The sequence below is a fragment of the Misgurnus anguillicaudatus genome, chromosome 10, assembly GCF_027580225.2.
Source record: "Misgurnus anguillicaudatus chromosome 10, ASM2758022v2, whole genome shotgun sequence".
NCBI lineage: Eukaryota > Metazoa > Chordata > Actinopteri > Cypriniformes > Cobitidae > Misgurnus > Misgurnus anguillicaudatus.
In genome coordinates, this window is record NC_073346.2 from 9279010 (window position 1) to 9298677 (window position 19668).

The following is a 19668-nucleotide window of genomic DNA, read 5'->3' on the forward strand; positions in this document are numbered from 1 at the left end:
AACTATAAATTGAACCATGGCCATTATGGCCAGGGACACTCCAGATATCCATGCACATAATATGAATGCCCATGCTGATTCAAAACTCGGAAAGCACTTAAAACTATAAATTATTATTATTATTATGAATTATTGACAGGCAAAATAATAAGCAAATATACTTCTTGGGAATGAGTTTTGTGTTCTCCAATTGTATATTTAACATATTATGGGTTTGTTACTAATGATGCGTAATTAATAATGGGTCTTTTTCTTTGTCATAGGCTATTGAGGATATTGGTATTGATGGAATGACAGAAATGGAGAAGGTGGCTTTGGGTGTCTACATTGTTCGACATGATGGAGCAGGTGCTACAGATCCACCTGAGGATGTTGGCGTCGTCATTGCACAGTTCTGCTAGATCTAAGAGAGATTGCAAATGGATGTGCAGTCCTGTTTGGCTTGATGTACTGTTTAAACTTGAGTTATCCCAAGGAGTTGTGATACACTTTCACATTTTTTCAGAAAGTGTTAATGGAATTGGATGGGAACAAGCTCTCCATTAGGTCCTCAAAAACAAACTGCATGAGTAAAATCACCTGCACCAGATAAGACTGAAAAATACATGTTGACCATTACTTTATTTTTGGACTGCTGTTATACACAATATGCTGCGATCAATGACTGTTTGTAATAATTGCCATTACATGTGGTGAGATCACCTAAAGCAGAAAGGCTGTACTTGGTCATCGACTTGTTTGGGGAGGCTCCGTTCTTTTGGATTTAGGACTGCTGCTAGACAAAACATAGCAATCTAATGACAGAATGTTTGTTGCGGTAATAGGCATTTGTTTGGTGATTTCTAATTGGATCAAAATATATTAAATTGTACGCCGTGCACTGGTTTGTTTTTTAATGTAGAAATCTTAAACAATTAAAGGTGGGGTTTTTTTTTTTGGGGGGGGGGGGTGTTACATAAACATTATACATACATTGAACATTGTCAGATGGTAAAAGCTTCACATAAAAGTTTTATACTTTTGAATTTTTATTTATATTGGTCTAATTGAAATGTATAAGTGGGTTTATGTTAGTGTCTTAAATTTTATACCTTTTGTATTTGTATGTAAATTTTACGTAAATATTTTTAAACATTTTGTCAGTCATGATGTTTATTCAATGTTGAATAAAGTGACTTGAGTAGTTTTTATTTGACCTTTTTTTTTCGATTTAATAAATTGAACTTAATCAGGTCATGTAAGTTCAAGCTATAGTCATTAAATCCAAGACAATAATTTACATTTATTCAAAATAAGTGTATGATGTATCATTTAATTAACACAGTTATGAGCGATTTACTTAAAACATTATGTTACAATTAATTGTATATTACCTTTTACATTTAAGCAACTAAGTTTTGTGGGACCGGTTGACATAACTTACTTAATTAAATACAACATTTCATTTCTAAGAGTGCAGTGAAAATGCTGAGTGGCTAGTAACTTTGGAAAACAACTAGCCACTTTGGCTGGTGAGCAAAAAAGTTAATGTCAAGCCCTGGTTATATCTAATGACGTAACCCCTTAAAATTCCAGAAAAAGGCTAAAAAAAAATGCCTATAAAGAACACAAATTGTACCTGCTGTGTTGATTGTATTGTAAAATGGGTTACATTATTCGAATCACAAGAATTCCAGCATTCCAAAGATATGTGAAATGTTCTGTCAAATAATGCAGGGTCCCCCCCCAAGGTACCTAACTATTATTTATTGCACGGTTACAATTATTCTTACTTCGTTTCCATAAAGAAAAAAAAGAAAAATATGTATAAATCACTTTTCAGGTGATCGTGGAAACTTGCAAGAGCAGATACACTAAAAAATCGGACTATTCAAATATTAACAGTTCTTTAAGTATAAGGGAAGTGACAACTGGTTACTGTTTGCGCAACAGTTTCTGATTGGTGAAGAAATGTCTCCTGCCATTTTTTTTAAATTTAGTGCTGCGACACAAACAAAATGAAAGTGAAAGCAGAAAAGTTGTTAGCGACGTAAGGTAAGTTATTAAGGAAAAAATTTAATAATAATTTAATCACCGGGCAATATAAGTTATTGTGTTTATTTGTTTAATCAAGCAATAAATATACTTTTTAATGTAACTGTTTAATCATGAAATCGTAAATCGTTTCTTTCTCTTTTTTTGATGGGTTGACCTGGATAATAAGACATTATGTTTACATGTCTGTTTATTTGGGTTAGAGAAAGTGAATAAAATACAACATGCACTTAAGAACAGTTTACATGTATGCTTCTCTGTTAATCTCAGTGTTATTTGAGTGTTTTACGATTCTGTTTGATCGATAAATGTATGTTTGTATTTCAGTTAAGCAGAAGTTAAACGACAAAACTGACTAGACTCTAGACAACTAAACATGATATAACACGAAGCTATACTCATACTAATAATGCAGAAACTGGCAATAGTGCTAAAAGTATGTAGTTAAAAGCAGCATTTACTTGTATTGTTTTTATGGGAGCGCGGAGTATTCATGCGTCGCATGCGATCGTTATAAGCGCACGCGTATGCTTTGTATGATCTCGTGGACGCGCGTCGGAGACTGACAAGGAAAAGAAGAAAATGTGGAATAAAGCGGTTGATTAACTGAAGATCTTATATTTTGACAGGAATCTCAATTGAGTCCCAATGAGCTCGCCTGGAGAGCAGGACTGTGGAAGCAGTCCAGCAGAGGACACTCAGTCTGAACTGTGAGTCACATTTCAGGATTAATATGCTTTTAACTGATACTGTTTAGTTTAGTGTCTATTACAATATTATTTTTAAATATTAACAATTTAGTTTACTTAAAATTAACTTTATGTTGTAAATAATAGGCTACTTAATGTTTATAATGCATACATGTTTGGGTTAATAACCTTTTTTTTTTTTACATTTTTGTAAACAGGATGAATTTGTTTAGCTGTCCTAAAGAATAAGTTTGAAAACCTATTGTGTTATTTAGTTATAAAAAATGTCATCAGGGAGGAGGGATGCTCACTATCATTATGTAGGTGGCTGCTTATTTAAGCTTGAGATGATTGAAAGGAACAAACAAACTTACTGTAAGTGTAGAACTTCATTAAAGGGGCTAATCCACTCCAAAATGAAATTTTGTCATGAATTACTCACTCTCATGTTGTTCCACCCATAAGACCTTCGTTTATATTTGGAACACAAATTAAAATATTTTTTTATGATATCTGAGAGAAATCTTACTTTATTGAGGTAGTTACTGTAAGTCACAGGCATAGCATCACCAGCTGGCCACAGGAAGTGTGTCACTTATAATAAACTTTAAAACAGCCTGCTTATTATACTTATATTTATAATCTGCCTCTGAACAATTTTTTATTTGTTTATTTTTTAGATGTTATATATAGAATATATATATATCTACCCGTTCTCACCAAGATGCGTACAAATGACACGCAGTGTGATTATTGTGCAATAGATACGCCAAATTCCGATTTTGCGTGCATATTGTCAGGACTCTGCCTTGAAGTCTTGTTAAATTTGTATTTGTTTAAGCAGGTTATTTAATATACAGGTTTCTCTGTGTTTTTATCTATATTTAAGCCATGGTCGCTTGGAGTTGGGGTTAGAGTTGGGGTTTGGGTTAGGATGTCATTTTTATATAATAAAAAGTTGTTCTAACCCTAAACCCAAGCGAAAATGGTAAAAAAAAAAACAGAAAACAAATGAGAAAACAATAAATAAAACGTCACGAAACGATTCGCCATATAACTGAATGGGAAGGACTGGCGTATCATATGCACGCAAAATCGGAATTTGGCGATGGGTTGCTCTATATATATATATATATATATATATATATATATATATATATATATATATATATATATATATATATTTATACAACAGTTCTTTCTGGTTCTCGAATCTGATTGGCTAAGACCTATGCGATATTGTGCTGATATCGGCACTGTAACCGCTTCACCTTTCGTATCATTCCGCCACCTAGTGAATGGAGGTCCTAAGCAGGCTCATCTCTGAATGGAAAAACACAGACGCCCTGTTTTGAATCACTCTCCGTTTGTCTCATTAGTATACTAGCTCATAAATCAGTCTGTGAATCCCCAATCGGAAGTTATTACGTCAAAGATCAGTGCTCTTGGACGTTACGTTACAGTTAATGGGAGAAATGTCTTGTCACATCGTGTGGATTATTAACACTTGGAAAGAGGAATATAAACACTCGTTTTTTTTCTGGAGCTATATCTCTTATCAGAACGCGAAAACACAGTGGAACTGCAGGTAAGCACCGCAGCTTTTAAATGTGGACATTGATCATTTACTTTATCGTGACCTGACTATTAAAACATATTATGAGATATCGCCACTGGTATATTTATAAGCAGCATGCAAAAACATCTCTCTGACACTTATAAAAAACCGTTTTATATAGTACTGACAAGAACAAAGTTTAATAATAATAATCGAGTGCTCGTATCACGTTAAGAATAAATGAGAAAGCAATAGTAACGTTATACAAGTAGTTTTATTAACTTTTACCTCACGCCAAAACAATAACAACACAAAAGACACTAAATATGAATTAAAAAACAAGTAATAGTTTGATCATGACACCAAATACTGCTGATTTGATCTCATTTTGACGATCATAAACAAACAAGGCCAACATGAGAGCCAGGGGATCCCTTTCAGAGATGTAGCCCAGAGAGGGCGGTGGTCAGCGGGGCGAGTGAACACTGACGTCCGCTCATGCTTTGGTTCTCATTCGTACCGAATCTAACTAAGCAAACGTTCAAACAGGCGCTATCTTTACTAATCGACTGCAGATTTAAATATAATACAAATACATTCTCGACTGAACTAATCTTAAAACTACACTTTGTGACCAAGAAACGGTAATATAAAGTAACGGCTTTTCCGTCCATTGAGTTGTTATGAGCTTCAAAGCAGCCGAAAGTTTTACCTGTCATTCTGGCCGCCCTCAAATCCGTGGCGGAAGAAGTAGTTCTCAAACAAAGAGGCTTTTAAAATTACTCCGTTGTTGTTTTCTAGTTTTCGTTTTTCAAACGTGTGCCGTCGAACTGTTGTATAAAAGCAATATCGCTCTCGGAGTCGTGTGATATAGCTCTATATCATCACGGCTGTGATTGCCTCCGGCACTCGGCCTACAGCCTCGTGCCTCTGGCCTAATCACAGCCGTGATGATATAGAGCTATATCACACTCCTACTCGAGCGATATTGCTTATATATATATATATATATATATATATATATATATATATATATATATATATATATATATATATATTATATATAAATATATATAAATATAAATATTTGAAGAGTTTGGTTCCAAAACGCAATAAATCCATTTTGACAAATTTCGGTAAAAACGTGTTTTCTATACCAAGAAAGTGACAAGATGAAAACCAGTATTTTCTGTTACAAACTTTCACATAGCATCTTTAGGTTATAAAAACATAAAAAATTCAAATCCATAACTTGATTTTCAAAGATTTATTATAAAAACGAATTCTTTTTTCCACAAAATGCAATAAATCCATGACAGTTTTTTATTTCAAAATGCTATAAATCTATTAAATCAATGTATAAATGTGCATTCATCTTTACCATTTTATATTTATTTAGTTGACTAGTGGTATACAATGATTAAAAAATAAACATTAATGGCATTAACCAAAACACTTACTTTGTTATATTAAGAACACAATGTTTTAGCATGAGAAGCTTGATGCTGTCTGGAGAGCAAGCAACCGAGTGCCTCTCGCTGAAATTATTAGCTGTTGATGGCTTCTTTCCCGTCACAGAAAACCATCACAGGTTTGGCAATGCTATTAAAGTATTATTTTGTTTTGTTTGTTGATCACGAAGTACAAAGTAGATGAGGAAAACTAGGACTCCGTGTACTCAGCGCGCCGCCATGTTTGTTTACATTGCGTGAATGGTCCGCTGTAATATCAGAAATGGAGTTGTTGCATTCTGTAAAAAAGGAGCAGTGGCGTTTGTCGCATTTTGGGAAAAAAGGGAGAAAAGATGACAGAATATCACGGCGGGTATTGGATTTTGCGTAAAATTAATTATTTACTTTTAAGTACTGACCTGAAATAATACTGATTTTGGCAGTAACTCATTTTTTTCAAAAATGGCGTTTATTGCGTTTTGGAACCAAACTCTTCATATATATATATATATATATATATATATATATATATATATATATATATATATATATATATATATATATATATATATATATATATATATATATAAATCTGATTGAAATAAATATTTTGTCTATTTTTATTTGTTAGAACTAAACAGAAGAGATGTGATTCACCCACATCATCACATCTGTCTCTGAAGAGTGGAGAATCACTTCTTCAACCAATATACTTCAGCAAAGAATCACAGAGAGACAGAGACAGGTCTGTTTTAAACAAACAAATACATTATAGTGTCCATGTTTAAAAATATACTTGAAAGATCACCTACATTATTGAGTCTATAGAAGGATCAATTCCTGAAGCAATAAACTTCAAAGATTCAGTGAAGGTTTATATAGATATGAGCATGTTTAATGAATAGAGAAATGCAATGTAGTCATTTCATAGGACCTAAACTTGCACTCTGCACAATGACAGTGAAGTTTGATCTAATCTAATCTAATAAACATGTATTTGCAAGTGACAAATATTCTTTCTGTTTTTTTTTATTCTTAGAGCTAAACAGAAGAGATCAGATTCTCCCACATCATCACATCTGTCACTGAAGAGTGAAGAATCACTTCTTCAACCAATATACTTCAGCAATGAACCACAGAAAGACATAGACAGGTCTGACATAACCAAACTATTAAATAATGGTGTCCATATTTGTTCCATTTTAAATATATACATGAAAGATCAACTATGTTATTGAGTCTGGATGGATGGATGGATAGATAGATAGATAGATAGATAGATAGATAGATAGATAGATAGATAGATAGATAGATAGATAGATAGATAGATAGATAGATAGATAGAACATTTTAATGGATGTAAAAAAGCAATCTAATGCATTCTATTGGATCTGAACATGTACTCTGAAGAATGCCAATAAAGTTGAGTCTAATCTAAACATGTATTTGCATGTGACAAATATTCTGTTTTTTTTTATTCTTAGAACTAAACAGAAGAGATCAGATTCTCCCACATCATCACATCTGTCTCTGAAGAGTGAAGAATCACTTCTTCAACCAATATACTTCAGCAATGAACCACAGAGAGACATTGACAGGTCTGTTTTAAACAAACAATTAAATGATGCTGTCCATGTTTTGTTCCCTTTTAAAAATATACATGAAAGATCAACTATGTTTTTGAGTCTGAATGATCTGAATATTCCTGAAGCAATAAACTTAAGAGATTCAGTGAAGGTTTAGTTTAATGAAACATAGCAGTTATCCCGAAGAAGTGGATGAATGGATGGATGGATGTTTGCACTTAATTAAATTTGTTTAACACTAGCACTTAGGGGTGTGCGCTATTGGCAAAAAACATATCTGGATAAAACCTAGGATTTTGCCGATAATAATAACAAACGATATTTAGGAATCTTCAAAAATGTGTTTGTGGAAGTCCAATATTGCCCTGCTACAACATATTAGCCTAATATGATTAATATGTTGATGTTTTTCACCAAACAGAAATGTCTTTATGAATTAAAATGTAAAATCTACTAAACAGTAGCCTACTTGAAGTAAAAATATTATTGTAATACTGGTCAGCAAATGCAAAATGTTATGTTTAATAGTTTATATTCTTTTATAGGGACCAAAATTGCTAGTGGCGTTCCTGCCAAGAAATATTCTATAATATTTTCTGCATCTGTAAATGTTTTTAACACTTAACTTATTGTATATAAATATTTTTATATACAATATGAAGAGTTTCGTTGCAAAACGAGATAACCACCGTTTTTTTAATTGTTCGGAAATCTCGTTTTTTCAATGCAACTGCAGTTGGTTTGTTTTGATTTAAACCTTCATAACTTTACAGCTAAGTAGCACCATAAAACAAAATAATAACATGATAACATAATAATAAACATGTTTTGACAAAAATGTTAAAAAATTGATTTATCTCGTTTTGCAACGAAACTCTTCATATTATATATATAATAGATACATAACAAACAAAGCTTCTGCTGATCTCCTATTTATCTTGATTATCTACAATGTAGTATTGCAACACGCAACACACATAAAACCCCCTGGATAACTTTTGATTCTCTATACGTTTGTGTTGTTCTGTTGTGATTGCCAACAAAACACAGACATTTAATGCAGTTTTACTTACCAATCAACCAAAAAACTGGGCCAAACTGGTTGCCTTAACACTGGGTTCTTTGGAAAGATGAACAAGGTTATATTTAAGCAATATCGCTCGAGTAGGAGTGTGATATAGCTCTATATCATCACGGCTGTGATTAGGCCAGAGGCACGAGGCCGCAGGCCGAGTGCCAGAGGCAATCACAGCCGTGATGATATAGAGCTTTATCACACGACTCCGAGAGCGATATTGCTTTTATACAACAGTTCGACGGCACACGTTTGAAAAACGAAAACTAGAAAACAACAACGGAGTTATTTTAAAAGCCTCTTTGTTTGAGAACTACTTCTTCCGCCACGGATTTGAGGGCGGCCAGAATGACAGGTAAAACTTTCGGCTGCTTTGAAGCTCATAACAACTCAATGGACGGAAAAGCCGTTACTTTATATTACCGTTTCTTGGTCACAAAGTGTAGTTTTAAGATTAGTTCAGTCGAGAATGTATATGTATTATATTTAAATCTGCAGTCGATTAGTAAAGATAGCGCCTGTTTGAACGTTTGCTTAGTGAGATTGGGTACGAATGAGAACCAAAGCATGAGCGGACGTCAGTGTTCACGCGCCCCGCTGACCACCGCCCTCTCTGGGCTACATCTCTGACAGGTATTCCCTGGCTCTCATGTTGGCCTTGTTTGTTTATGATCGTCAAAATGAGATCAAATCTGCAGTATTTGGTGTCATGATCAAACTATTACTTGTTTTTTTATTCTGTTTAGTGTCTTTTGTGTTGTTATTGTTTTGGCGCGAGGTAAAAGTTAATACAACTATACTTGTATAACGTTACTATTGCTTTCTAATTTATTCTTAACGCGATACGAGCACTCGATTATTATTATTAAACTTTGTTCTTGTCAGTACTATACAAAACGTTTTTTTATAAGTGTCAGAGAGATGTTTTTGCATGCTGCTTATAAATATACCAGTGGCGATATCTCATAACATGTTTTAATAGTCACGTCACGATAAAGTAAATGATCAATGTCCACATTTAAAAGCTGCGGTGCTCACCTGCAGTTCCACTGTGTTTTCGCGTTCTGATAAAAGATATAGCTCCAGAAAAAAACGAGTGTTTATATTCCTCTTTCCAAGTGTTAATCATCCACACGATGTGACAAGACATTTCTCCCATTAACTTTAACGTAACATCCAAGAGCGCTGATCTTTGACGGAATAATAACTTCCGATTGGGGATTCACAGACTGATTTATGAGCTAGTAAACTAATGAGACACACGGAGAGTGATTCAAACAGCGCGTCTGTGTTTTTCCATTCAGAGATGAGCCTGCTTAGGACCTCCATTCACTAGGTGGCGGAATAATACGAAAGGTGAAGCGGTTACAGTGCCGTTATCAGCACAATATCGCATAGCTCTTAGCCAATCAGATTCGAGAACCAGAAAGAACTGTTGTATAATTATAAATCACACTTTCTATTTTTTTATAAGAAGTGCTCATTCAAGTAATTCCACCCTTTATAATGACATACAGGGCCATAGCCAAAAAACATTCCGAAATTTAATGAAACCTTGAAGGTGTGTATTTGGCACAGAAATACTCTGTCATACAATTTTGTTTTTTACTTTGCCCATGTTTAGCATGAAAATCCAACTATGTGTAATTAAGTCATAAAATAGCATTAGACATCCCCTTTAAATAACTATGTAACTATATTTGTATATAATATTGTGTCTATGATGTCTGTATGTACTATAACTGTTGTGTTGCACCAAAACATGCAGTTTATTTGATGTACAACTAAATAATTTGATATTAAGAAATAACAACTTGATTGATTAAAGTTCAATTTTGCTGTAGTGAGTTGGAAGCACAAGTATTACCTGAGCACATGGAGTCTGTACCTGCTGAAAGCTTGCGTTTGCAGCCCAGATGTAACGTCTGTGCTGAGAAAAGACACTGTGGCCCCAGCAAAGGCTATGGTTTGGTGAGTTTTTATTGAAAATATCTGTTCAGTTCCTCCAGTATATTTCAAAATATTAACCTCTTGGAACTGGGGGTATGGTAAATAATGACTGTTGTTGGATTGTTACCATGTGATATAACATCTTTCTGTTTTGAATACAGTTATCAAATGTACCAGACAGTCAGTCTCTGCTTCTTCGTGTTGTGGGGAACATGGGGCCAGAGGACTTCAAAACCTTCAAAAAAGACCTAAGTGAGCAATACCCAGAATGCTTAGGAAATCATGCAGAGGAGCTTACTGTCTCTGATGTTGCTGAGAAAATAGTGGAGTACTTTGGTGGAGAGGGAGCATGGAGGGTCACATATTACTTTTTGGATAATGGTAAGGCTATTTTTTATTTATCGATTTCATCCTATGAACTTCAAAACTATTGACTCCTACACATCTACTTTCACTCAGCAAATCCTCTACAAAAGATCACTGAGGCCATTAAAGCAAACCTGAAGCAGAAGTGTCAACAGATAAATGAAGGAAATTCTTCTTATGCTAAACAAAGTTTGCTGAATGAGATCTACACAGATCTTTACATTACTGAGGGTGCAAGTGGACAGATAAATAATGAGCATGAGGTGTTGAGGAATGAGGTGATTTCACAAAGAAGAACCAATCCAGAAACTTCATGGGCCTGTAATGACATCTTCAAGACTCTGCCAGGACAAGATAAAGAAATCAGAACAGTGATGACAATGGGGATTGTTGGAATTGGAAAGAATGTGTCAGTGCAGAAGTTCATTTTAGACTGGGCAGATGGAAAAGCAAACCAAGACATTGAAATCATCATCCATTTACCATTTCGAGACATCAACCGCAAAAGGGGCAGCTGTAGTCTTCTACAACTGATTCATCAATATGCTCCAGAATTAAAAGAAGCAAATCTTCCAGATTTAAAAGCTCTTTTCATTCTTGATGGTTTAGACGTCTGTCAGTATCCACTTGATTTTATTAAGAATGATCACTGCTCTGATATAAGTAAGGAAACATCTGTTGATGTTCTGCTTACAAACCTCATCAAGGGGAATCTGCTTCCTTCTGCTCTTCTCTGGATAACCACAAGACCATCATCAGCCAGTCGGATCCCTCCTGAATGTGTCCATCGAGTTACAGAGATTTGTGGATTTAATGACCGTCAGAAGGAAGAATACTTTAGAAAGAAAATCAGTGACCAGAAACGGGCGAATGAAATCATTACTCACATCAAATCATGCCGAAGCCTCTTCATTATGTGCCACATGCCAATATTCTGCTGGATTTCAGCCACTGTGCTAGAAAACATGGTGAGTAATGGAAACTCTCATGAAAAACCCAAAACTCTGACAGAGATGTTTACTCAGTTCCTGTTGATTCAGATCAGTCTCAAGGATAAGAAATTTAATGGAACCAACATAGAAGACCCAAAGAAACTTTCTGCATCTGACAAAACATTGATTTTGAAACTGGGAGAACTGGCTTACCAGCAGCTGGAGAAGAGCAGCAATACATTCACTGAAGATGATCTGAGAAACTGTGACATTGATGTCAATAAAGTCTCGCAGTACTCAATGTGCACAGTGATTTTCAAAGAGGAGCTGGGATTGTACAGGGAAAAGAACTACAGCTTTGTGCATCTGATCCTTCAGGAATATCTTGCAGCAGTATATGCTCACTTTGCATGTGTGAATGATGTAAACAATGTTCTTGCCAAATATTTGCTAAAGTCAAAACTTACAAATTTACAACGGAGTGCAGTGGACAAAGCTTTAAAAAGTGAAAATGGACATCTGGACCTCTTCTTGCGTTTTCTTCTGGGTCTTTCAGTTAATCCTAACCAAACTCTTCTGCAAGATCTTAGGAAAGATGGTTTAACTGAACCTTGCACAAATGAAATCATGATAGACTATATAAATGAGAAGATCAAACAGGAATTATCACCAGAAAGAATCATCAATTTGTTTCATTGTTTAATTGAACTGAATGACAACTCTCTTGTAAAAACAATTAAGTCTGCAATGAAATCAGGAACACTGTTAGGTAATGAGCTGGACCCAGAACAGTGGTCTGCACTGGCTTATGTCTTACTGACATCAGGAGAGGAGTTAGAGGAGTTTGACATGAAGAAGTTCCACACATCAACAGCAAACCAACTAAGACTGCTACCAGTTCTCAAGATCTGCAAAATAGCCAGGTTAGTTCATTCATGTTTACTGCGCATAATTTACATTAATGCAGTCTGATACTGAAGTTCCTGTAAACACTTTTACCCATTAAATGGAAATTCAGTCATTATTTACTAACAGTTGTGTAGTTCCACATGGCTTTCTCTGTTCTTTGGGAGATGAATTTAAGATTTTTTTTATCCATACAGGTTGGATTGCTGTAATCTCTCATTTGAATCCTGTAAGAGACTGGCCTCAGCTTTAACAATAGTGAACTCACCCTTGAGAGAACTGATTCTAAACAACAATAAATTTGAAAAGTCTGGAGTAAATGCCCTCTTGTCTGGACTAAACAGTACACACTGCCAACTACAAAAGTTAAGGTTAGTAGTAAATATGTGTTGTAATCAATTAACACTATTCTTAAAATGTAATAGATAATAATAGATTGAATGAAAGGGTGCTGCATTCAGGCTAATTCACATTGATCTGACACCAAATGCCAACAAACTTGTTTTCCAGCATTTCAAATCTAACAACCAGCAAAGAATGTTGGTGTTTATAAGATCAGTTTATCGGTATATAATGTACTATACTATCTTTGGCATCACTCTATTTGCTTAAAAATACAAGCTGATTCCATAATCTAAACACCAATTATCTCTCGCTTCCATCAGCATGGTCCTGGAGGGCTCTGACTTTGCCCCCCAAGCTTTGTAGGGTGACATCTGCGTTGATTGGCAAACCATATCTAGCAGCGGGGCTAAATATATATACAGAACTAGAACAACTTAAAAATAAGAGTTTGCAAAATTAAAAACAAGACAGACAAGCAGACATGTAACATTGCAAATACAGTAGATGCTTGTGTATAAGTTATTGATTTTGCATTTCAGGCTTGCTGGCTGTAATTTCCCTTCAGAATCCTGCAAAGATGTTGGCATGGCTCTCAAGTCAACAAACTCCTCTCTGAGAGAACTGAATCTAAGCTACAATGAGATAGGTGATAAAGGAATGAATGATCTCTGTGATGGACTATTGAGTCCAAATTGTAGACTTGAGATACTAAAGTAAGTATTTGTGATAATGATTAGATTCATCATTTGGCCGGTTTGGTATGTCTAATACAGTAGGTCTCTTTTCACAGGTTAAAGCGCTGTGGTCTTACAGAGTCTTGCTGTGAGAAACTAGCATCAGTTCTGAAATCATCACATCTGATTGATTTACAACTGAAATGCAATGACCTGCAGGATTCAGGTGTGGAAAAGCTCTCAACTGGTTTGAAAGATCCACAATGTAGAATAGACAGACTGGGGTAAGTGCAACTACAATGATATGGCCAATGTGCTAAGGGTAGTTGACAACAGTTAAAGTAGTTTTAATTATTTCAAGTTAACGAGTTGTCTTCATAGGTAATTTGTGCAAACATATTTTACAAATGCTTAACTTAATAAATTGTCACACTGCAGAACCGTTTAAATGAGTAGTTGTAACACAGCCCAGCACCCACTCCTCCGACCACCAAAGGGAGCTGGAATCACTGGAATGCTAACTCACTAATGGGTTCACAATACTGGGTTCACACACCATTTCCTGTTCAAACTATATATAAATCATGCCACACGTTATTTGCGTCTAAATCAAATGAAATATCTACTGCCTGACGATTAAAACAGCACATTCTATATAGTATGTGTGTGCAGTATAAATATATACCAATCATAGGTGAGTTTGATTTCATGCAGCACTGCACAGACCAATTGGCAAGATTTAGGGAGATGTTCATCTGCCATACAAAGATTTGTGTATAGTTTTAGAAGTGAATTATTGGTGGAAGTGAAAGTAGCGGATTAAATTTGCTCCCCACTGGTTTTATTGCCTTCCTTGCCAAGTTTTACTTATGTTTATCTTTCTGAGATTGAATTATTAACTCTTTCCCCGCCATTAATGAGTTATCTCGTCAATTAATAAAAAAAATTGTATGAAAAACGTGTTGCTGATGAGGTTTTATGGTTATCTGTAATACTGTGATTATCCACAAGACCGTACCCAATTTATAGAAAAAAATAAAGCAAAAAACGTATACATTTTATACTCTGTGTATGTTTTGATAATAGTTCTGAATCGGATCTCTAACATAATTCCTTCACAAAAATGCAATTATTTCAGCTTTCTGCTAAACATTTTTATTTTGGAATAAAAATACCCATATTTAAGAGTTTATAAGCAGAAAAAAATATATAGATAGGATGAAACGGTTTTTTTTTCCCCGTTTTGGAAGCAGAGGGTCTGTTCTTTTCGTTTGCTATTGTTTATATATTTTTAGAAGAAACATTTCCTGGAAGGCATTTTGTGAAACTTTTGTGAAAATCACAAAAAATGCTGGCGGGCAACTTAAAAAAAAAAAGGCTTGTGGGGTTTCAGTTAGATTTGTCTGATTGAGATTAAAACAATCCTTGTGCAAATCCACCTGGTGGATTGTTTTATGTTGGATTGTCTGATAAACGTGCAATTTTACATCTCAGTAGCACCCTTTACAGGCCACTCTTAAGATTTGCATTCAAGGGTGCCCTTCAGGCTGTCCCTGCACCTCACAACTTCACCAAGTGTGCAGATTCCAGACTTTACGGACCCTAGAGGCCTCATTTAAAATTGGGAGTTCTATTTCCCTCAAGATTTTCCAAAGGCTCCTGGGCCTCGGCAGCCTGCTACATATGCACTTGTTCCAGCTTTGGCTAAAATCAAGGGTCCCGAATTTGGGCCTGCTTTTGCTCAAGGTGCCCATTAGAGGCTGTATCAGAGCCCTGGCCACTTGGAAATCTCCTCATTTCGTGGATGACCATGGTAACCAACTGGCATATCAACTGCATAGAGATGATGACAGTGATCCTGGCACTTAAAGAGTTCTGATCAGGGATAGGGCTAAACGATTTGACCTAAAATCTAAAACTCGGTTAATTTAACATTTGACATCGGTTACGATTAAAGAGCGATTATTATTATTTTTTGCCTCATAGTTCACTGGCATGGTTTGTATTTTAAACATGCTCAGATATTAAAGATGGGATATAGTTTTCTATTGAAAGGGCATTTGTTGTTATCTTTGTGATTTTAAAAGAATTAAGTGAAGAGGAAAGTATTAGTTGTTAAGGTTTTTTATTGAACATTTTGAATTCAACTGAAATCAAAGCACACATTGCTTGAAATGAAAACAGTCACATTTTAGTTTACTGTATACTGCAAGTTTCTAAATAACTTTTTTTTTAAGTCTAGTAATTCAGAGCTCCACACTAACTTTTTTGTTATTATGAGCACTGTACCCCCTGACAAAATTTTTTAGGAGGGCACACCTTAAATCAGCCTGCAATGCTATTATTCCCATTTTCCCCAAAATAACTGCATTACTGAAAAATACTAAATAGACTTGCTGCACATGTTATTATGCACTGATGAAACTTTCAGAATAGGAACTTATGAACCAAAGATTCATATAACCCACATGACGTTTCTTGTCTTCTATTCAGTTTTCCTTAACTGGGCACTGCTGTATACGACCTTTACTTTCATCTATAATGTTTCTGGTGTTAATGTAGACTAGAAGTTCTCCCGTTCTCTCTCTCTCTCATCTCTGCCATGTCTGATTAAACCTGCTTGCCCGTGTCTTCTCGCGGTTCTGAGGTATGTGTTGACTTTACTCGGGCTGCGTAGACTTATCGGTAGACTCAACTGAGCGCTGGTGAAATAAAACTTTCATGCGTCATGCAAATTTGCGGTAAAAACCCGATCGCGCATTCCGTAGTTTTATCACGGGGGCTCGACATGCGCGACTACTTCGTTTTTCTTTAGCACTAGATGACCTGCTCAGTTAAGACAGTGTTTGAGTTCTCCTCCATGTGTCTCTATGCTACTGACTGGATGGGGCGGAGCCACATAACCTCACATGCAGTAGTATGTAAAGGGAAAGTATAGATGGGTTGCAAGTTTACAAACATTGCAGGGTGCGCGCGCATCCAGGAGGCAGAAAGCCCGCTTGGTGAGCTTATCCGCTACTGCAACAACCTTAAGTATTGAAGCGTTCTTTATTGTTTCTATATAAATAAAACTTGATTTTAGTTGGATCTGTTTTTCCGTCTTTATTTTTGCAGTGTTACTGCGATACATGTATGAATTATAATGTTAGGCTAGTAACGTAATAGTTGCATCTACTGGTATGTTAACATCAGGCACCCAGCAATGACTCTGTTGGTACTATTATCCACGCAATAGGTCCTTGGCATTTTGACTTACAGACACAGCTACTAGCCTACAACACAATGCACGTCTCTTCTTTCTGCCTCTCGGTTGCACGCACAACCAGTTAAGGATGTCGCCGTGCAACCCGTCTATTAACAGGATTAAAAGCCAAAAATAACCAACATGATAAAATAGGGTCGGTTAAAGATTCTGAATTTCGGTTTCGGTTGTTTTTCAATTAGTCGTGCAGCCCTAACCAGGGACCATCATGTCCTCGTCTGACCTGACAAAATGGCTGTGGTCTTGTATAGAAACCACCAAGGAGGCCCCAGACCAAGAAGTCCTGTGGGAAATACCAGTGAGGCACTGATCCTCACTTTACTGACAGGAGCTGTTTGACATTAGCCATTACCCATCCATTCTTATAATTCACTTGCTGGCCATAGTGACAAATCATGCACCTGTAGCCATCTAGTCGATTGGGAAACATGACATAGTCACTAATTTCCATAAGGGCACTTGGAGAATAAATCCTCCTCGCCCCTGGTCAGTTCCTTTGTGGAGCCTCTCCTCAGTCCATTGGGCTCTTCGTAGACCCCCTTTGAGCCGCTCAAATCAACCAACCTTTACTCTCTCTCTCTTTCTCTCTCTCTAAAACTCCCTTCTTACTACCCCTAATGTAAGTAAAATGGGTGATTTGCAAGCCTTTTTAATGGAGCTCTTATGCCTAGAGTTTGGGACTTATGAAAGCTAGGTGATCCTTACATACCTTAGGTTCTTTACATCTCTGGTTAAGAGATTCTTATAGCAGTTCCCCCCAAAAAAATCTTGCACTACATTACATTAGTTTACTTGAACTAACAACACATGATACTTTTGCAGCATTTTTTAATCTATGAACAATTAAATCTGTGGCTTTAATCTATGACAATGAACAACTATCTAGTGTATCAATGTTGTAGTTATTTACTGTACATAGTTTCTGTTAGCTAATGCATTAACTAATGTTAATGAATGAAACTTTATTGTAAAAGCCTAACCAAATTTTTTTATTTTTAATTGGTCGCTGTGAGGGTATTGTATCATGAGATAAATAAACAGAAACTCTGTACAGGTGTCACTGCTCATCTTATGTTATTCTGCCTTTTAAAATTGTCCGCAGATTGTCAGGTTGTATGATCACAGAAGTGGGCTGCAGGTCTCTGGCCTCGGCTCTGGAATCAAACCCTCATCATCTGAGAGAGCTTGATCTGAGCTACAACCATCCTGGAGACTCTGGGATTGAACTGCTCACTACTAAACAACAAGATTCAAAGTGTAAACTGGAGAAACTGCAGTATGTGCTCTTGACTTGGTTACAGAATATTCTACTATTACCTGCAATTTGTCAGCAAACCAATGCATTCTGAAGAATGCTTGTTAAAGAGAGGGATTGATACATTTCTTAATACATTTGTTTTCCTGTATTACTTGTATGCAACTTCTTTAGTAATTACAAATGAACTATTATGTTAATGTGTCTGTTTTAATTCCTCCCTAGTCTTGAGAATGGTGGAGAGTGTCGGATGAAACTAGGTCTGCTGAAATGTAGGTGTCTGGTGCAAAATATTGTGCAGAATAAACAAAAGAATATAGGCTAAAAGACAAGTGCTTTAATTTAAAATCATTTACTTATGTTTTTCCAGATGCCTGTCAGCTCACAGTGGATCCAAACGTAATACACAAACGTCTGTCACTGTCTGAAGATAATCTGACAGTGTCAGAAAGTAGAGTTGAACAGCCGTATCCTGATCATCCCAACAGATACAGACTTTATCCACAGGCTATGTGCAGAGAGCCTATAAGGGGGCGCTGTTACTTTCAAATGGAGTGTGTTGGTGGAGTTGCAGTTGGTGTGGCCTATAAGAGTTCTGATCGAACACAGACAATAATGGGAGTTAATAACAAGTTCCCTGCTCTTCACTGTCTGGATGGTAAACTGAAACTATTTCAAAATAATGAGATTACATGTAAATTCCCTGTCAATGCCAAGTCCACCAAAATAGCAGTTTATGTTGACCGGGAAGCTGGAAGTTTGACATATTATAGCATTCGTAACAGCAAACTCATTCACCTGCACACACTACACACAACATTTACTGATGATTTATATGCAGGGTTTTTTTTTCTCCCTGATTCCTCAGTGACTCTGTTGAAGACAACATAAACTGAGTGAAGCAGGGTTGCAGAGGCTACGTGTTTTGTATAATTATTAGATGTACTGTTGATGTGAAACAAGTTATTTTGTATGTGAGAAGCTTGGTCAAAAATGTTCAGAATTGAAAAAAGTTTCATAAATATACATTTCAGGAAATCTTTATGTCGTTTTCAGTTCTTTATAGAGAAATGTAATGGAATTAAGGAGACATATGATTATTTACAATACATATTTGAAACATTTTAGTTCTATTTTTTATAAGGTTTTTGTAAAGTAAACAGTTGTATAGCAGTAAATGTTTGTAATAACTTAAGATATTTAAAAAATATATATATGTATAATCTTTATGTTCATGTCCACGTTGTGGTAATCTACAGGACGAATACCACATGGCTGGAAACAACTCTGAGGCAATATATACTTTGTGTGTGTGTGTGTGTGTGTGTGTGTGTGTGTGTGTGTGTGTGTGTGTGTGTGTGTGTGTGTGTGTGTGTGTGTCGCTGTGGGAACCAATTGTCTCCACTAAGATAGGAATACCAGTTAAGTTTTTTTAACCTTGTGGGGACATTTTGATGTCCCCATGAGGAAACAAGCTTATAAATCAAACAGCATGATGTTAATTGAAAATATGAAGTAGAAGAAAGTTTGGGGATAGGGTTTGGGTTAGGGTGAGGGAATAGAATGTACAGTTTGTACAGTACAC

The 19668-nt window shown here is 35.8% G+C and overlaps 1 protein-coding gene across 4 annotated transcripts; it reads left to right on the top strand.

The window, feature by feature from the left end:
- Nucleotides 1–1967: 1967 nt before the first annotated feature.
- Nucleotides 1968–19121, top strand: LOC141367202 (NACHT, LRR and PYD domains-containing protein 12). Of its 4 annotated transcripts, XM_073871847.1 has the most exons (14): nt 1968–2034; nt 2664–2744; nt 6364–6477; nt 6772–6885; nt 7217–7330; nt 10238–10364; nt 10505–10724; nt 10803–12564; nt 12745–12918; nt 13432–13605; nt 13683–13850; nt 17931–18104; nt 18309–18355; nt 18454–19121. In XM_073871847.1, exons 2-14 carry the CDS (start codon nt 2683–2685, stop codon nt 18972–18974), a joined length of 3771 nt encoding a protein of 1256 aa, XP_073727948.1. In that variant the 5' UTR covers nt 1968–2034; nt 2664–2682; the 3' UTR covers nt 18975–19121. The 4 variants fall into 4 exon arrangements, with proteins under 4 accessions (XP_073727948.1, XP_073727949.1, XP_073727950.1 ...); XM_073871848.1 differs by lacking the exon at nt 6772–6885; XM_073871849.1 differs by lacking the exon at nt 6364–6477 and having other exon boundaries at nt 1986–2034.
- Nucleotides 19122–19668: the final 547 nt, after the last annotated feature.